Raw genomic sequence first — 18,965 nt, 5'->3', positions numbered from 1 at the left:
CCCCTGCCCCGCTCCTCTCCTGCGCGGGGGTAGTTTGTGGGCTCTGACCTCGGCGGATCCCCTCCACCCCGAGGCGGCAGCTCCAGCGGGAAGAGAGAGGGTCGCCCGCTCCCCACGCCGAGGCCCAGGCTACCGCACTTACCCCAGCACCCGCCCTGCTGCCTCTCCGGCCTCGCCTCGCCCCCAGAGCGGGCGGCGGCGCAGCGCGAGGAGGTGAAGACGGTAACGGCCGCGCCCCGCCCCCCAGACCCCCGCGGCAGCGCCAACGCCGGCCCCTCCCACGGCGGCCTCCTGCCAGCCCCGCCCCGCATAGAACGCGGGCCCCGCCTCCGCCTCTCGCGCCGTCACTCCCTGCCCCGCCCCGTCGGACCGCCCCGGAGAGCGGCGAATCAGAACCAGCCGGCTCGTTGCTAGGTAGAAGAGCCGGCGCCCCGCGGCCCCGGCCCTGATTGGCTGCTTCTCCCAGGGCGCTCGAAGCTGTTTCCATGGCAAACGGAATAAACTTGCCGGGAGAAGAGGAGACCGGGCCGCGGCGGGGGGCGCGGCTCCGGAGCACAGGAGGCCAGGTGAGAGCGCGGGGGCGGGGCGTGTCCCCGCCAGGGGGCATCGATATCCCGGGGGGGGGGGCGCTCGGGGTATCGCCTCCATGGCGGTCAGGGGTTTATCGGCTGCTCACGGGCACTGGGGTATCGATTCCCGAGACACGGGGGGGGGGGGGTTTCTGAGGAGCATAGGGCAGCACTTGGATTACCAGCTGGGGGGGGGGGGGCGGGGGGCTATCACAGGGCAGGGGGCGCACCAGGGGTATAAATGCTGCGGGGTGCAGGGGACCCTGGGGATTCTTCACGATGCCGGACATGGGGGCACAAGGGATGGAGGGCATTGGGGGATAGTGGTACCACAGGGCAGAGGGGGGCACTAGGTATAGGTAATACTTGGGGGGGGGGTGGTATCGGGGGATATCAGTGCCGCAGGGGGATATTAGCTGCAGGGGGAGCACCGGGAATGTAGAGAACCACAGGGGCCATTGGGGGATACTAGCGTCGCAGGCTGCCGTGGGGCACATCAGTTCCACGGGGTGCAGGGGGAGAACTGGAAATATACAGTACAGTGCAGGGTCCTGGGGGATGTCAGGGTCCGGGGAGCACTGGGAATGGGCAATGCTGTGGGTGCGGGGGGGGGGGGGGGGATATCAGTGCTGCAGCGTGAAACGGGGAGCACTGGAGGGGATTGATGCCATAAAGCACAGGGGGCTCTGGAGGCTGGCAGAATGCAGGAGAGCTGATGGTTTTGATGCCATGAAGAGCACAGGGCTTACAGGGCTTTCAGGGCTTCAAGGCCCAAGATGGGCCCTGGCCGAGGATCAGTGCCATGGGGCTGTGGTGGAGGTTATAGATGCCCCAAGGCATGGGGGAGCCGTGAGACTTAGAGACTGTGAAGGGCACAGGGGGAATCAGTGATATAGAGTACCAGGGGTACTGAGGGGTATTGACACTGCAGGAATAATAGGGAGTATTGGTTTCATGGGGTGTGTGGGGCACTGGGGTATCGATGTCACAGCAGGAGACTTGGGAGGAATTGATGCCAAGGGCGGCACTAGAGGCTATCAATGCTGTGGGAAGCAAAGGGGATATAGATACTGCAGTGCAGTAGGGAGTATCGACTCTGTGGGGCTGTATGCAGGACTACTGATGCTGCAGAGCACAGGTGGCAAGGGGAGAGTTTTCATTGCCACAGGTCATTCATGGGAGAGGGAAGAGGGCCGCAGGGCTATTAATGCCACAGGGTGCAGGGAGTCCAGGAGGTATCAAAGCCCCAGAGTGCAGGGAGCACTGTGGGGGGTGGGTATCACTGCCGTGGAGGCTCAGGAGAGATCAGTGTACCCTGATTGGGGGCATTAAAGCTGTGGGTCACAGGTAAGAGCTGTGGAAGGGACTGATGTCATGGGTGCCCTGGGGGGGATCATTTCCACTGGGAAGCGCGGAGACGATCAATGCTGTGGGGTGTAGAACTGGGGATATTAATGCCTGGAGTGGAAAAGGGTATTGATAATATAGGGTATGGGTCCCCCACAGGTATTGAGACCACTGGGGATGCGAGGGTGTCAACTCTGGAGTACTGAAGGGTGTCAATGCCATAGGGTAATTGTTGGCAGAGGGGGCACTTAGTGGGACACAACACCTTGCAATGAGATGCAGCATCAAGAAGACCATTTTGCTGCCCATCCACTCAACAGCTTCCCATCATCTCTCTCTGTTTCACATTATTTCCCCCAGATCAATCCTCTTGTAGTTTCTCATGTTGAATCTCATATACTTGATTCTTTTTGTTCTGTATACGCTAATCTCTCTGGTTTACCTTTCTATTACTATGGTTTGCAACACTTGAAATACACAGAGGACAGTAGATGTGAATTAACTACTGTTGACTCCCAGGATGATCATTTACAAGCAGTCCTCTCTTCCTTTCTAAACCTTAGAGTTTGGTTAGTTCATTCCAGGTGAAAGTTCTCTTATACCATCATGTGGATTATGGTCATTAGATTATTTCTGAGTAACTTGTTTTTAAACCTCTGGGAACATGAATCTCTGAAGAGCCAGGAAGGCTTAATAAAACAGTGCCTCTGGAAGACTTACTCTGACTATGATTTGCAGAAGGCCCTGAAATGGTATTCCAGAGGGTTAAGCCTAGATTAACATTAGCTAAAGGAAATGAGTTTAATGCCCTTAGTTAATATGATCTGATCAAACATAGCATTAATCTTTCTTAAATGCAATCAAATTATTTTTTAAAACAAAGGGTTTAACCCAGCTTCTATTGAAATAAAAGAAAGTCTTCGTTATCTTTAATGGGAGTTGGATCAGGGGGACTGAAATCATTCTGCTGTGGTAAACAACTTCATTTGCAAGTAGAAAAGGAGTACTTGTGGCACCTTAGAGTACAAGTACTCCTTTTCTTTTTGCGAATACAGACTAACACGGCTGTTCCTCTGAAACCTTTCATTTGCAAGTAGTGCACAACTGTATCATAAGGCAACCAATAAAATCATGTTCTAGAACACAAGGATTTGTCTGCTTGATTCTTATATCAAAGGAGCGCATATACCAATACAGTTCTGGATTCTAAGGAGCACCACGGATATTACCCATATAGTCAATGTTACCCCTGGCTATACAGAATAATACTGAGTACTTGTGTGGCCCATTTAACCTTCAAAGCACTGTACAAAGATTCATTATCTAACTGAATTGTGAAGGAACCATTTCAAGAGCTAATCTCCACTGGACTGGTGCTGGACAGCTTGGGGAGGAAATGTTGCCTAGCCTAAGAGGAGGCTTAGTGACCCAGAAAGTACCAAAGAAGAGAGTTGATAAAGGTACAGCAACTCAGTAAATGCCATGGGGACAATTAGGGTAACTCTTATCCATTGTGACAGAGTCGGGCCAGATGGCTATAGGAGAGTAATAGAAGGCAGATATATTAGCCCCAGGCTAAGTAGGTCCCTTTTCCCTGGGTAAGGTAACAGAGAAGGTTCCAGAACAATCAGGGCACCTGGGTTTTAAAAAGGAGCTCACTTCAGTTCGTGGTGTGCGTGTGAGGAGCTGGGAGCAAGAGGCACTAGGAGCTGAGAGTGAGAACGCGGACTGTTGGAGGACTGAGGTATACAAGCATTATCAGACACCAGGAGGAAGGTCCTATGGTGAGGATAAAGAAGGAGTCGGGAGGAGGCCATGGGGAAGTAGCCCAGGGAGTTGTAGCTGTCGCACAGCTGTTCTAGGAGGCACTCTAGACAGCTGCATTCCACAGGGCCTGGGCTGGAACCCAGAGTAGAGGGCAGGCCCGGGTTCCCCTAAAATCCTCCCAACTCCTGGTCAGACACAGGAGGAGTCGACCTGGACTGTGGGTTCAGAAAAACGGCCAAGCTGAGGGCTGCCATAAAGCTCCAAGGTGAGCAAATCTGCCAATAAGCGCAAGACCCACCAAGGTAGAGCAGGAACTTTGTCACACCATCAAGCATCTCCTTGCAGCTGGGTGTGGTACTGCAGTCCTCTTTGCACTTCTGGCACCCCATATAGGTTGTCAACATTGGATGGCAGGACTTCAGTGGCTCAGCTCCCCACCCAAGTCACAAAGTCCAAATGAACCCCTTCTGGAGTAGTACAGAGTTCAATAACTAAGCAATCTGTTTGCCCTCCCTAGAGTCTTCAGCCCTAGCTATGAGCCCTTTAAATTCTGCTTTTTGTTCAGGCTCCTAACTAAGGCCTGCCCCTTCTTGGGGCTTACACCATTTTAACTGTGATCAGTAGGGGAACCTACCCTGTACCCTACTGGGGGTCACAACCAGGGACCCTATACATAGCTGCCACATACTGCTCAGTAGGTCAGTTCTTTGCTACTGTTTGTCTGGACCTTTTCCTACCAGGCCCTTTTATCTCCAGCTCAGCACCAGCATCCTCAGGGTCTTCTCTCTCTGCAATCTCTCTGTGAGTTCAGCCTACCATAAACTTTACTTATTTGTGCAGCTCCTGCAGCCAAAGAAGAACTCCTACTCCTTCGCTCCTGCCCAAAAATTGACCTGCTAAGGGACTGCAGCTGCTTTTATTTGAGCCTGTTGGGCTCTGATTGGCTGTCGCTAGACCTTCTAGCCCTTGGAGAAACACGTCTCTCTGGCTTCTAAGATGGCTGTTCAAGTGGGCTTTTCTAGGAAGGACTACAGGACCTACCTTTTCCTCCCACCTCACTGTATGCGGGGGCAGGATGTAGAAGAGCAGCAGGGATCCATATGAGGTGAACCAATTGAGTTTGCTGCTAACATGTACTGTCTGTTTCTAGCCCTACTGATTTATTACATGAGTACAGCAATGGAAAAGTGTTCAATTGCCTAAGTGGTATATACCTCAATAGCATTCATCACCATATATTTTTGACAGGTCTCCACGCCCCATTTTGGGCTTATGTCCTGCCATCCGTTCCCATTTCCGTTGGTGTTGAGGTTTGGTGCTGTTGGCCATTTTGAAAAAGATTTTTTTATTATTATTTTTTATGTTTGAATAGGGGGCTTGTTGCAGTTTATGTTTGGCCACGTTTAGAGGCAAAGGTTGAAAAAATAGAAAGAGAGATTACAAAAAAGAAATATTTGGTTAGGGTTAGAGGACAAAATGAAATAATGTTTGGTTAGGTTTAGTAAGGAGAGATGCTTTTAAAGGCCTAGTTTGGCATGTTATTAAATAATAGAGAGAACTTAAAGAAAAATAAAGGTTTTTTTTGTTTTTAAAGCCAGGCACTCCATCAGTAATCTTTTCATCAACCTATTATTAAGCACATCCGTATACTAGCGTTTAACCCCCGCCTTACATAGATATATTTCTTTTCTTTCAAATAATTTAAGTTGCTTTTATCTGATCATGCTCTTCTGGTTCTGTCAGCCACTCATCACACACCAGTGTGGTGATCCTGTGTGGCCCTGGCTTGGTTATCTGTCCAAAAAAATAAAAAAATTAATTTTAAGCGGATAAATGTAATAATTTTTTCACAACTGGTAAAACTTTCACTTGCTTTTACCGTAACAGTGTTGCCGTCTTTCCATGACTTGGGGTCTCTCGGTTGGTTCTTGACATGGCTATCCTCCGACGATCCCTCAGCTGCTATGTCCTTGTATACAGACTCTTCTTCCATTCCTACCTATAAAAAACAAATATATTTAACCATAAATATTTATAAAATATTTGTAATTTTTCATCAATTTGTTATAAAGAGTATCTTACCTCCGCCTTTGAGTCTGCTTCCTCCAAAGCTGGCAACAAATTTTTTCACACGCAGTCCTTTTCCTCTTTTATAACTGGCAGTGATCCCATAAAGTTTTCCTATTTCTTCTGTTCAATTTCAGGATGAAACGTGGGGTTTGGCAACGGCGCTGCCTCTTTAGCAAAATAAGTGTAAATGGGTCTTCTCTTCTGAACACGAGCTGTTGCACCTATAGACATTTCCGGCTTCTTGGTGTCTGTAGACGTCTTGTAAAAGGACGTGGCCATTGTGTCTAGGCTTCCAATTTTAAAACTGCAGTTTGCAAAAATACATGGTTTTAGATGCACGGTCAAATATTCATTGGCTAGAGTTTTTCAAATAATCCACCCCACGATAGCCTGTTTCTGAAAGGCTCTTGTTTTAAAATCTTGGTATGAAAGGATTGGTTCAAAAAGTGCATTCTGTGACGTAGCTGTAAAACAGCTTCGGATCATTCCACCGTGAGGTGGGGATAGCTCCCAAAGTTCACCACCCAGAACACCTATCATTTCTCTACCAATAGTTGCTAAGGTAGGATGCTTCACTCTGCATGTGTTCAGTAATACAGACTCTCTTATTGCTTTATTTTTTTTTGATTCTCTAAAACCCTTTTTTTCTTTGCCCTGTGCTTATTTTTTACTCTCTTTCTATTATTTAAAAATCATCTCTCCTTAATAAACCTAACCAAAAATCTTTCTTTTCTTTAATAACTTGCCTCTATTCTTTCAAACTAACCCTTTAAAAACAAAAATCTTTATTTTTCTTTAAGTTCTTTCTTTCTATTCTTTAATAACATGCCAAACTAGGTCTTTAAAATTCTCTCTCCTTACTAAACCTAACCAAACAATCTTTCTTCTGTTTAATAACCTTTCTTTCCTTTTGTCTTCTAAACCTAACCAAATTTTTCTTTTTTTTTAATCTTTAAGGCCTCTCTTTCTATTCTTTCAACCCTTTTCTCTAAACATGACCAAACACAAGCACTCAACAAGCACCCTATTCAAACATAAAAAATAATAAAAAAGTTTTCTTTTTCAAAATGGCTGATGGCACCAAACCTCGACACCAACCGAAACGGCAATGGAGGGCGGGATATAAACCCAAAATGGGGTGTGGAAACCTGTCAAAAATACATGGTGATGAATGCTATCAAGGCATGTACTACCTGCCTATATGAGCAGATGTTCCAAGTTAAGAGATCTCAGGTGGATCCTGCCCAGGATTCCCAGTATATACTTGCATTGTTCTAGAGGGTGAAATCCTTGTTAGGATTATAGAATAGGGGATGTTTTGTTCCCACCTTCATGTTTTCAGTCTCTCTGAAATCACAGAAGAGCAGAGGCATGATGGTGTTCTCCTGTGACTCAGGAACTAAACTTAGGCCCCCAGATATCTGGTAAGGAGTCTAATGCTATTGGGGTGCTTGGAGAAAACCCATCTAGAAAGCTGGTGGAACAAGCCAGGCATTTTCTTAACAGCTTTAGAGATATTTTCATGAATGCACCTGGGAAGACTCATTTCAGTGAGTATTGCATCCAAATTAAGCCAGGTAGCAGGGTTCAGAAAGGAGTGTCCTGTGTCTTGGAAAGGATGTGGGAGATAGTAATGCAAGAATTAGATAACATGCTTGAATTTGTGTAGTAGAGGAATCACAAAGTGAATGGTGCAGACTAATTGTTTTGACACCAAAACCAGACAATAGTGTTCAGTTTTTTCTCTGATTTCAGAATAAAAGCCAGTAATAGCTCTCTGTTTGATACCTACCCAGTGCCAGTAGTTGAGGTAAAACTAGATAAATTACAACTTTTGATCTGACTAAGGGATGTTGGCAAATACCTCTATTGCAAGAGTCCAAAGTAAAAAAACAGTGTTGCCTTATGGACTGTACCTGTTCCATAACCTCCCTTCCTTTGGTCTACATGTTCCACTGGCCATGTTTCAGTGCCTAATGGAGAAGCCGCTGCAACGTGGTCAGTACTATGTCATGGCTTAACTCTGTGATGTTGCTATATGTTTCACCACATCATCTCAACATCTTCAGAAGGTCACTAACCATGCCCCTGTTAAAAAGCTGCATGCCATGAAGAATACCTCTGTCCAGATTACCCCGATATCTGGCTCTGTAGCCCAGTTCATTCACTGTGCACCACAGGTCTGGTGAGGTTCGTGTGAATGAAGATTCTTTTTGTGTTTGGTTGGCGATATGGGCATTATGGCTTCTGCCAGGCATAGTCTGAGCCACTTTCTTAGGCCTTATCTACACTGGCAGAGTTACAGCACTGGCAGTTGCAGTGCCGCTCAGAGAGCGCTGAAGGGAAACCACTGTTATGTGTTCACACTGTCAGCTGCCTGCGCAATCGTGTGTTCACATTTGCGGCACTTGCAATGGTATTTGGATTGGTGCGCTCTGGGCAGCTATCCCACAGACCATCTCTTCCTCTTCTGCCACTAAGAGTTGTGGGAAGGCAGAGGGGGTTGCAGGGCATCCTGGGTCCTATCCCCATGCCCCGTTGTTGCGGTTCAAATACAAGACAGACAAGGCTTTAAGCAAGCAAGCAGGCTGGTCTGCCGATGGGCTTCTGCCTGTCAGCTTTTCCACCCTCTCTTTTATTTCTCTCCCCCCTGCGCATTACATACTCCAACCGCAAAAGCAAACAACAAAGGAAATAATATGACTTTGATTAATATTCTTATTTACCAGCCTCTGTCTACTACAGTCCTTGCTCTCAGGCCTTGAGCCCAGTCCAAGGAAGCTTCCCACGGTTCATGTCCTCTGGGCGACTTCCCATGGTCCATGTCCTTGGACGGAGCAGTGTGTGCACTGCTCCTACACAGCACTCAGGGTGTGCCCTGAATGTTTCCAGCTGCATGAACTCTACATGAACCCTTCATCCCCTCCTTTTTTGTTTATTTGTGCTCGGCCATCTCATGGTAGCTGTCAATTTGCTTTTGCAAGCGATTTAACTCCCGGACAGACAAGGACATAACTCGGGGAGCTGCCAGGGCGGGTCTCTACAAAGCCTTAACAAAGAGGGAATACATTGTACACAGCAGCAGCAAAAAATAAGCCCAACAATCACAAATACAGGATAACCGAAAAATTGTCGCAGCCATCCTAGAGAGGGCAGCCAACCTGTAAGCCAATTCCAAAAGCCCTCAAACCCCAGATCTTGGCGTATGTGTGCCGTAAGATTGGCCAATTCGGCCAGTCTAGTTTCTATGGAACGACTATTCTCAGTTAAGTTAAAACAACACATATGCTGAAACGTGGAACAGCCTAAATGATGTTTCAAGAGCAGAAAATCAATGGCTGCTCTGTTATCCAAAATTGCATCCCTTAATTCATGTTGCTCTGTGTTAAGTAGGGCAATTGCTTGAGATGTTGTATTAATTGCCTTTGCTGCAAAACACGCCAGGGCATTTAAAGTTCTTGCTGTATAAGTGGCAAGCCCGGGGACCCCAACAATAGAGGCCGCTAAGGCGGTATACTCAGAGCGGCTGAGAAGATTGACATCTGCGACACAATCTTCTGAAAGGGGTGTACTTCTTTTACTGCGCTTTTGGCCGGCAAAAGGCAAAATGAGTGTTATTCTACTGAGGCAACAAAGGGTGCCATCGCTTAAATTTGTGGGAATATAACTAAAGGAACGTGAGCCGCAGGTAAAAAACCACCCTGATGGTAGGATGATATGGCCATAATTGTACGAAACATTCATGGCATGGGAACAATTTAAAAAAGGTTGAGGAAATTTGCCAACAGCCTAAGGGCACCTTTGTACGAGCGCAATTGACCACACGCGCACAGGTGACATTGTTGGCCCCGGCCGGATACGGTGTGTGGAGGGATACGGCCGTTTGAGGCAAAGTATGGTTGGCCGGGCCCCAATTAGCCATGCCAGAGTACTGGGAAGAGAGATTCGCGTAAGCAGCGAGCATCGTCTCATTCCCTATTTCCTCAGGGTGATGACATACTGGAATAAGGCATGTACCTAACAGTTCTCCGGCTGCTACAGAATCAGATAAACAAAAGTGGGTAACATTTGCTATTGAAGCCAATCTTTCCCATAGGTTATATGTCATTCGGGCCCGTAACGGAGGAAGCACTCCCGAGCCAACCCCTACAGGAAATAGCAGGCACAAAAGGCATACAATCAATACAGAATTAGCAGTAATTTGAGCGAGAATTGCCAGAAACAGAGTCTCAGGAGTCTCTGGCTGTTGGTTTGCTGCCAGTCTTCGTTGAGCCACGGCGACCAATGCTTTTACTGCTCCCCATGTCATGGGCTGGCTTGGGACGCTACGCCTCCTCCGTCTCCGAACCGCCGTTGTCGACCCGGGAGGCACCGTGTTCTCCTCCAAGGTCAGCTGAAACTCCGGTATGGGATTCGATAGCCCCTGGTGCCACGCCGTGCTGTTTCAGTGCCGGTCGCACACACCGGGCCGGAACCCACAATAGTCCTGCAGGGAGAGACACAGCAGCATATCCCCGACCCCAAGTGATTAAAGGTACTGGGCCCAGCCATTGCGGATCGGGCAGCTGACGGTAATAGACACGCAGTCTTTTCAGTACCTCGGATTTGTGAAAATGCCGATCCGCGGGGGTCTGCTGATCTGCGTTCAGCGTTAAATTATTTAAAGTAAACAAAAGGATATGCAATTGTTGCTGAATGTCTCCTAAGGTTCGGAGACGCAGCTCCCCTTGTTTTAATTGTTTGTCGAGCAAGGTTTTTAGCGTGCGATTTTCACGTTCAACAATGGCTTGGCCCGTGGAATTATAAGGAATCCCGTGTTTGAGACGGATGTCCCATTGGGCACAAAAGGTGGAGAGGGCTGTGGAGCAATAGGCTGGGGCATTATCCGTTTTTATCTGGCTCGGGCGACCCATAACAGCAAAACAGGCTAGCAAATGGTGAATAACTTTGGGAGTGGCTTCCCCACGCTGTGGGGTCTTCCAGAGGAATCCCGAATAGGTATCAATGGAAACATGTAAAAACGAATAGGGGCGGAATTGTGGCACGTGAGTGACATCCATTTGCCACAGCTGATTCGCTGCGGTGCCTCTGGGGTTAACGGCATAAGAAAAGGTAGGGGCAGCAGCGGCACAGTGGGGGCAGGAACGAACAATAGAACATGCATGATCAGCAGGAATGTGAAACTGTCAGGCCAAAACAGTGGCAGACTGATGGAAAAAGGAGTGGCTTTCAATGGGGTCAGAAAAAAGGGAATTTACCTGACCACGTAACGCGTGATTGGCGCGCGCATTGCCCTCAGTAAGTAGCCCAGGCAGAGGGGTATGACTGCGAATATGAGCAACAAAATAAGGGAAATTACGAGTGGTGATGAGATACTGTAAGGACAAAAACAGGCGAAGAAGGTCTGCATTGACCTGAGGGGTAATGAGGGCAAGGGGTAAATGATCGATTACCTGATAAACATAATGCCTGTCCACGATTAAATTAAAGGGACAATCAGCAAAAAGTTGAAAGGCCAAAATAACAGCAGCCAGTTCTGAGCACTGCGCGGAACGCTGAAACAGCGTAAAACAAGAATGCCAATGAGGGGGGTCACCTAATTGATAGGCGACAACACCGCGATGTGGAGAGCCATCAGTAAAAAGAGTGATAGCTGAAACAATAGGTCGAGAGCGGCTAAGACGATGTACGATTAGTGGCACCTTTTGTGTAATCACCAACCGAGGATCTTTTGGGGGATTATAAGAGATCTCTCCCACATAATCACAAAGAGCAACCTGCCAGGCCAAGGAAGTGTGGTACAAGGAATCAAATTCACTACGTGACAAGGGGAACACAATGGCAACTAAATCAGTGCCCGTGAGTTGCACTGCACGGTGGCAGGCTTTTCGAACAAGATCGGACAGGGCGTCTAAATAAGGATAAATGTTCCAAGGAGGAGTGGATGACAAATATATCCACTCTATGATAGAGACGGCTGTGTCCGTACGAGGTACAAACAGAGCCGCAGTAGGCATATGAGGGGTGGCAAGGAGAACCAACCACAGGGGACGAACCTCAGTGAGTCTATCCACAAACTGCTAACTCAACGCTGCATTGATCTGTCGAATGCAGGCAATGTGCTCCTCAGTAATGGCAATAACTGCGCCTGGTGCCCGTAGGAGCTTGAACAACGGATGCAGCATCGATGTGGGGAGACGGAAGTAGGGTCGAATCCAATTTAAATGAGCCAAAATCTGTTGTAATTTAACAAGGGTTAGGGGTTGGGGTAGGACCACTTCCGGGCGAACAGGGGCAGCATAGGTTTGTAAAACCTTATGCCCAAGGTATTGGTAGTGATAAGAGCGTTGGATTTTTTCTGGTGCCACTAACAGGCCATTTTGGCTGAGAATCTGAGACAAATATTCAAGCTGTTGTGCCGTGACCTGGGGACCACTAAGCAAAATGTCATCCATATAATGGTAAACCTTTAGTGTGGGGTATTGGGCACGAAAAGGGGCGAGGGCCTGATCCACAAAAAGTTGACACAAGGTTGGACTATTTTGCATTCCCTGGGGCAAGACCTTCCACTGATACCTTTGAGAAGGTCGCTGATTATTATATTCTGGCACCGTAAACGCGAATTTTTCACGATCTTGTGGGCAAAGGGGGATGGTGAAGAAACAATCTTTTAAATCTAACACACAAAGCTGATCGGTTTGAGGAATTAAATTCGGGTTTGGCAACCCAAACTGCAAGGGGCCCATGGGTTGGATGCGTTTATTTATTTCCCTTAAATCATGTAACAGCCTCCATGCACCAGATTTTTTCTTAATAACGAACACCGGGTGTTCCAAGGACTAGGGGAGCTCTCCAAGCACTGTGCATGCAAATGTTGCTGCACAAGCAAATGAAGTGCTTTCAGCTTTTCTAGAGGGAGGGGCCACTGGTCAATCCATACGGGCTCTAAGGATTGCCATACCAATGGTAATGCGGAGGGCAAGGTGGGTGAGGGAGGGTTTGGGGCCATTATATATTAATATCGAGGGTGGTGTCCAGCTTTGCAAGTAAGTCACAGCCCCAAATATTGAGGTGGACAGGGAGCACAAAAGGGCGGATCGTAGCAAGGGCACGGCCTCCTGGTTTAGAGACCATGTCCCAAGACAAACTTTGGCACCCAGGTTTGCTACCCCCGATCCCCCACAACTCTTTAGAAGGAACTGTTGGCCAACTGACCAGCCACTCCGGATCACGAATCACCGTAACGTCAGCTCCAGTGTCCACCAGCCCTGTAAAAGGAACATTATTTAAGAGAAGTGTTAACTGAGGTTTCGAGGGGCGGACCGACATTGTTAGAGCAACAAGTGGAGAGGAGGTATTGTGAGACGGCAACTGAGACAGCGTTGATCCAAAGCCGTTCCCGCCCCGGGCCCGATCCTCTGCGGCTGGCACCTGAGAGAGGACTAAAATCAATTGTGCAATCGATCGTCCACGCGGGAGCGACTGCGGAAGATGGATCCACACCTGAACCTTAATAACGCCGGTGTAATCGGCATCAATGACCCCTGGGATGACAAAAAAAACCATTTCCCAGCGTGTGAGCGAGGGAGAACCAGACCCACAAATCCGGCAGGGAGGGGTCCCGTCACCTGTGTAGGTATGGCGCAAACCTCCCCCGGCAACCGAAAATCAGCGTCCTCCTGCATAATCAAATCAAGCCCTGCACTTCCGGCAGTCGCCGCCCTCATGGAGTCTATGGATTTTAAGGCAGAGGGGCAGTCATCTGAGTGGGAAACACCCCTGTTTGGCCCTGGGTTCGGGGGGGACCCGTCGTGCGGTTTCCTGACCCGCTACGACACTGATTAGCCCAGTGATAGCCCTTCCAACTCTTGGGACACTTCTTTGAGGGGCGAGCGGGCGCTGTCGAGGAGCGGCACTCCCGCTGAAAGTGACCCTCCTTACCACAGCTGTAACAACGCTTCCCCTCCCTTCCACTTTTTCGCAGAGCGGCATCCAGAACCCGAGCTTTATGTGCTTGGGTTCCGATGTTTTGGCATGCCCGCAGCATGTCCGACAGCTCTAGAATTCCAGAGGCTTGTGCCGCCTGGAGAGCACAGCGGCAATCCTCGTTCGCATTTTCAAACGCCATTTTTAACAGGATCTCCTGAGCTGCTGCAGGGCTATCCACCTGTCGGAGGATAGCCTCCTGCAATCTGTTGGTAAAACCCATAAAGGACTCTGATGCACCCTGACGGATACTGGCAAAGCTTTTAGTAGGCCTGCCTGAATCCGGGACCTTCCAGAAGGCATGCTGGGCACAGGTGGAAATAATGGAGAAGATGGCCTGAGGGAGTTGAGACTGCATCTGAACGGTAGCAAACTGGCCCTCCCCTTCCAAGTGCTCATAAATGACACCTTGCTCTCTATATACCTGGGGTTGGCGTTCCGCCATCTGCCGATACTCACTAAGCCAAATAACATACTGACTGGGTGTCAGCATCATGCACAACAGCGCTCTCGTCTTCGGGGACGAGGGTGTACCCAGTACCTAGCCCTTCAATGAGACCACGTACATACGTACTAGTCAGGCCGAACTCGCGAATCGCTTTCTTTACCTCTCGGATCACCGAGTAAGGCAAACTGACCCAGTTTGCAAGCTGGTTGCCCTGGCCATCATCCTGCCAGGTCACCGGACAAACTGAGACCAAATCAGCCAGCTCCTCTGCTGTAATATTGGAGCGAGTCTTCGCTGTGTGAAGCATTTGTTGCACCAGCGAAAGCCCCTGAGCAGATGCAGACGACCCCCCGGGGGGCCCCGGAGCATGGGGCCCCACGGGGGGATGGCGATCACACACCGGCTCCGGTGGGGATGACAGGGGAGGCGGTGGTAATTGAGGCGCTGGGGGCGAAGCAGGGGGAGGGATGGCTGCAGGAGCGGACGGGGGTGGCGAGATCGGCAGCCCCTCTATTGGCGCGGGAGAGGGTCTTTCTGATGCGACACGCTGTATCGTGTCGCAGCAGAGGTGCCAGGCATGTAAAGCCTGCATGGGCGCCCGAGGCTCTTTGTGCAATGTCTGGCCCAACCACTCCCAGTCCGCTAGCTTAAGGGTTCTAGCTTCAGGGTACCACGGGCATTGGGCACTCACCTCCTGTAGCAGGAGAGTGAGTTCTCGAGTGGGGCAATCATGCTGAGCCTTACGCAGCAAATACTGTAGCTCATTGCGGTGTTGCACTTGCAAAGCAGAGAGGGAGCTTCCCATACTTACCACAATGAAAAATACTCACCGGGATCCGCGAAGCGGATGAGTGACGCGTCTGAAACCCTTGCCGGGCGAGGTGAGTGCTGAGGGCCCCATGTTTGGGCGCCAGTTGTTGCGGTTCAAATACAAGACAGACAAGGCTTTAAGCAAGCAAGCAGGCTGGTCTGCCGACGGGCTTCTGCCTGTCAGCTTTTCCTCCCTCTCTTTTATTTCTCTCCCCCCTGCGCATTACATACTCCAACTGCAAAAGCAAACAACAAAGGAAATAATATGACTTTAATATTCTTATTTACCAGCCTCTATCTACTACAGTCCTTGCTCTCAGGCCTTGAGCCCAGTCCAAGGAAGCTTCCCTCGGTTCATGTCCTCTGGGCGACTTCCCATGGTCCATGTCCTTGGACGGAGCAGTGTGTGCACTGCTCCTACACAACACTCAGGGTGTGCCCTGAATGTTTCCAGGTGCATGAACTCTACATGAACCCTTCACCCCGTGATGCATTGCTTCGTATCCCAGCAATCCCTGTGCTTTCCGCATTTGGCAATTCGCATTTGGCGCCATCTTTCAATGCTTTATGAACTGCGCGCTCTGCCTCGTCGGTCTGCAGGAATGGATCCCGAACTGTTGACCAGTATGCTGCTCACTCTGACTGACACATCACGAGTGGCAGTGGAGTTATTCCTTTAACTACAAAGGCAAGAGGAGTGTGACATTGATCTCGCCACACGTAGTAGCTACGACACGAGATTGCTTATGGCATTCATGGAGGTGCTGACCACAGTGGAACACTGCTTTTGGGCTCGGGAAACAAGCACTGAGTGGTGGGATCACATTGTCATGCACGTCTGGGATGATGAGCAGGCTGCAGAATTTTCGGATGAGGAAAGCTACATTCATGGGACTGTGTGATGAGCTCACCCCAGCTCTGAGGCACAAGGACACTAGAATGAGCGCTGCCCTTCTGTTGGACAAGTGCGTGGTGATTGCACTGTGGAAGCTCGCTACTCCAGACTACTACTGATTGGTCACTAACCAGTTCAGATTAGGAAAGTCAACCATTGGACTCATTTTGACGGAAGTGTGCAGGGCCATTAATCGCATCCTGCTCCGAAAGACTGAGACTCTGGGAAACATGCATGACATTGTGGATGGCTTTGCACAAATGGGCTTCCCTAACTGCAGAGAGGTGATAGATAGCACGCATATTCCAATTCTGGCACCAGACCACCTAGCCACTGAGAACATTAATTGGAAGGGGATTTCTCTATGGTTCTTCAGGTGCTTGTGGATCACCGTGGGCGTTTCACTAACATTAACACTGGCTGGTCCGGAAAGGTGCATGATGCACACATTTTTCATAACACTGGCCTGTTCATGAAGCTGCAATCAGGGACTTTCTTCACGGACCAGAAGGTCACCGTAGGGGAAGTTGAAATGCCCATTTTGATCCTTGGAGACCCCACCTACCCCTTAATGCCATGGCTTATGAAGCCATACACGGGACACCTTGACGGCAAGGAGCGGTTCAACAACAGGTTGAGCAAGTGCAGAATGACTGTTGAGTGTGCTTTTGGCTGTTTAAAGGCCCTCTGGTGCTGCCTATATGGGAAGCTGGACCTGGCCAATGACAATATTCCTGTGCTTCTAGCCTTGTGCTGTACTCTCCATAATATTTGTGAGGGGAAGTGTGAAAGCTTCACTCAGGGCTGGACCACTGAGGCTCAGCACCTGGAGGCTGAATTTGAACAGCCAGAGACCAGGGCTATTAGAGGGGCTCAGCATGGGGCTATAAGGATCAGGGATGCCTTGAGGCAGCAATTGAAGCTGGAAGCCACTAATATTTGTTGCTATGCTTGTGAGTGCAGTGCTTGTAATGCTAGGAGGTGATTGTGGTTGGTGCAGACGATGTACTATGGAGGTTTAAGATAATTGTCTGTTGCTTTGCAGGGCTCTGTTTGCTTTCAATTAATACTACCTTCTCCCTGTGTGATGAGGCGTTCCTAACTCAGGTTTACACAGGTACTTAAGGGAGGGGTCATAAAAGCAGCTGTTTAAGGAACCAGAAAGGGTGCTGAGGGAGTTGGCTGATGTGATTGCAGAGTCATTGGCCATTATCTTTGAAAATTCATGACAATCGGGGGAGGTATCGGGGGAGCTATCCCTCCCCCCCAGTAGTGCCCATATTTTAAAAAGGGAAGAAAGCGAACCTGGGGAACTACAGACCAGTCAGCCTCACTTCAGTCCCCAGCAAAATCATGGAGTAGGTCCTCAAGGAATCCATTTTGAAGCACTTGGAGGAGAGGAAGGTGATCAGGAACAGTCAACATGGATTCACCAAGGGCAAGTCATGCCTGCCCAACATGATTGCCTTCTATGATGAGATAACTGGCTCTGTGGATATGGGGAAAGTGACGGATGTGATATATCTTGACTTTAGCAAAGCTTTTGATACTGTCTCCCACAGTATTCTTGCCAGCAAGTTAAAGAAGTATGGATTGGATGAATGGACTATAAGGTGGTGTGACAGGGTCAGGCCAGATGGCTACAAGAGAGTGGTCGAAGGTAGATACATTAGTTCCAGGTTAAGCAGGTCCCCTTTCCCTGGATAAGATAACGGAGACTATTCTAGAACATTCAGGAACTTTCTAGAACTAATTAAGGCAGGTAGGCTAATTAGGACACCTGTAGCCAATTGGGAAGCTGCTAGAATTAATTAAGGCTAATCAGGACACCTGGTTTAAAAAGGCTGTCACACACACAAGTGAGGTGTGCGTGCGAGGAGCTGGGAGCAAGAGGCGCAAGAAGCTGAGAGTGAGAAGGCGTACTACTGGAAGACTGAGAAGAACAAGCATTATCAGACATCAGGAGGAAGGTCCTGTGGTGAGAATAAAGAAGGTGTTGGGAGGAGGCCATGGGGAAGTAGCCCAGGGCATTGTAACTGTCACGCAGCTGTTACAGAGACCACTGTAGACAGCTGCAATCCACAGGGCCCTGGGCTGGAGCCCGGAGTAGAGGGCGGGCCTGGGTTCCCCCCATCCCTCCATCCCCTCAACTCCCTACTTGATACCGGAGGAGTTGGCCTGGACTGTGGGTTCCACCAGAGGGGAAGGTCTCTGGCTTCTTCCCTGATCCACTAGGTGGATCAGCAGAGACTGCAGGGATTGTTCTTCTTCCTTTTCCCCATGCTGGCCAGTGATGAGGCTAAGTGAGTGAATGGCAGATTTGAGCCACGAAAGTGGCCAAACTGAGGGATGCCGTGAGCCTCTGAGGTGAGCAAATCCACCAGTAAGCGCAGGACCCACCATGGCAGAGGAGGAACTTTGTCACAGTGGATAGAAAGCTGGCTAGATTGTTGGGCTCAATAGGTAGTGATCACTGGCTCGATGTCTAGTTGGTAGCCGGTATCATAGAATCATAGAATCATAGAATATCAGGGTTGGAAGGGACCCCTGAAGGTCATCTAGTCCAACCCCCTGCTCGAAGCAGGACCAATTCCCAGTTAAATCATCCCAGCCAGGGCTTTGTCAAGCCTGACCTTAAAAACCTCTAAGGAAGGAGATTCTACCACCTCCCTAGGTAACACATTCCAGTGTTTCACCACCCTCTTAGTGAAAAAGTTTTTCCTAATATCCAATCTAAACCTCCCCCACTGCAACTTGAGACCATTACTCCTCGTTCTGTCATCTGCTACCATTGAGAACAGTCTAGAGCCATCCTCTTTGGAACCCCCTTTCAGGTAGTTGAAAGCAGCTATCAAATCCCCCCTCATTCTTCTCTTCTGCAGGCTAAACAATCCCAGCTCCCTCAGCCTCTCCTCATAACTCATGTGTTCTAGACCCCTAATCATTTTTGTTGCCCTTCGCTGGACTCTCTCCAATTTTTCCACATCCTTCTTGTAGTGTGGGGCCCAAAACTGGACACAGTACTCCAGATGAGGCCTCACCAATGTCGAATAGAGGGGAATGATCACGTCCC

At 49.2% G+C, this 18,965-nt stretch overlaps 2 protein-coding genes across 12 annotated transcripts in view; one reads left to right on the top strand and one right to left on the bottom strand.

Annotated features, from left to right (window-relative positions):
• The window catches only part of FZD3 (frizzled class receptor 3), a 136,858-nt gene extending 136,619 nt beyond the window's left edge, over positions 1-239 (bottom strand). For all 5 annotated transcript variants that reach the window (XR_007356033.2, XR_012667526.1, XR_012667527.1 and 2 more), the window contains exon 1: positions 143-239. The gene's annotated coding sequence lies outside the window, so the exon portion shown is untranslated. The remainder of the gene's footprint in view (positions 1-142) is intronic.
• Positions 240-422: 183 nt separating this feature from the next.
• Positions 423-18,965, top strand: part of FBXO16 (F-box protein 16) — a 78,780-nt gene continuing 60,237 nt past the window's right edge. For 6 of the 7 annotated variants that reach the window (XM_075126323.1, XM_075126321.1, XM_075126324.1 and 3 more), the window contains exon 1: positions 423-566. In XM_075126323.1, coding sequence (XP_074982424.1) covers positions 486-566 — 81 coding nt within the window. In that variant the 5' untranslated portion in view covers positions 423-485. Of the gene's footprint in view, positions 567-4,523; positions 4,789-18,965 lie in introns of all 7 variants that reach the window. The other variant, XM_075126322.1, reaches the window with a different exon arrangement.

Source organism: Caretta caretta, chromosome 3, assembly GCF_965140235.1.
Source record: "Caretta caretta isolate rCarCar2 chromosome 3, rCarCar1.hap1, whole genome shotgun sequence".
Classification (NCBI taxonomy): Eukaryota; Metazoa; Chordata; order Testudines; family Cheloniidae; genus Caretta; species Caretta caretta.
The sequence above is the reverse complement of the archived record's forward strand: the minus strand, read 5'-3'. Positions and strand labels throughout refer to the sequence as shown.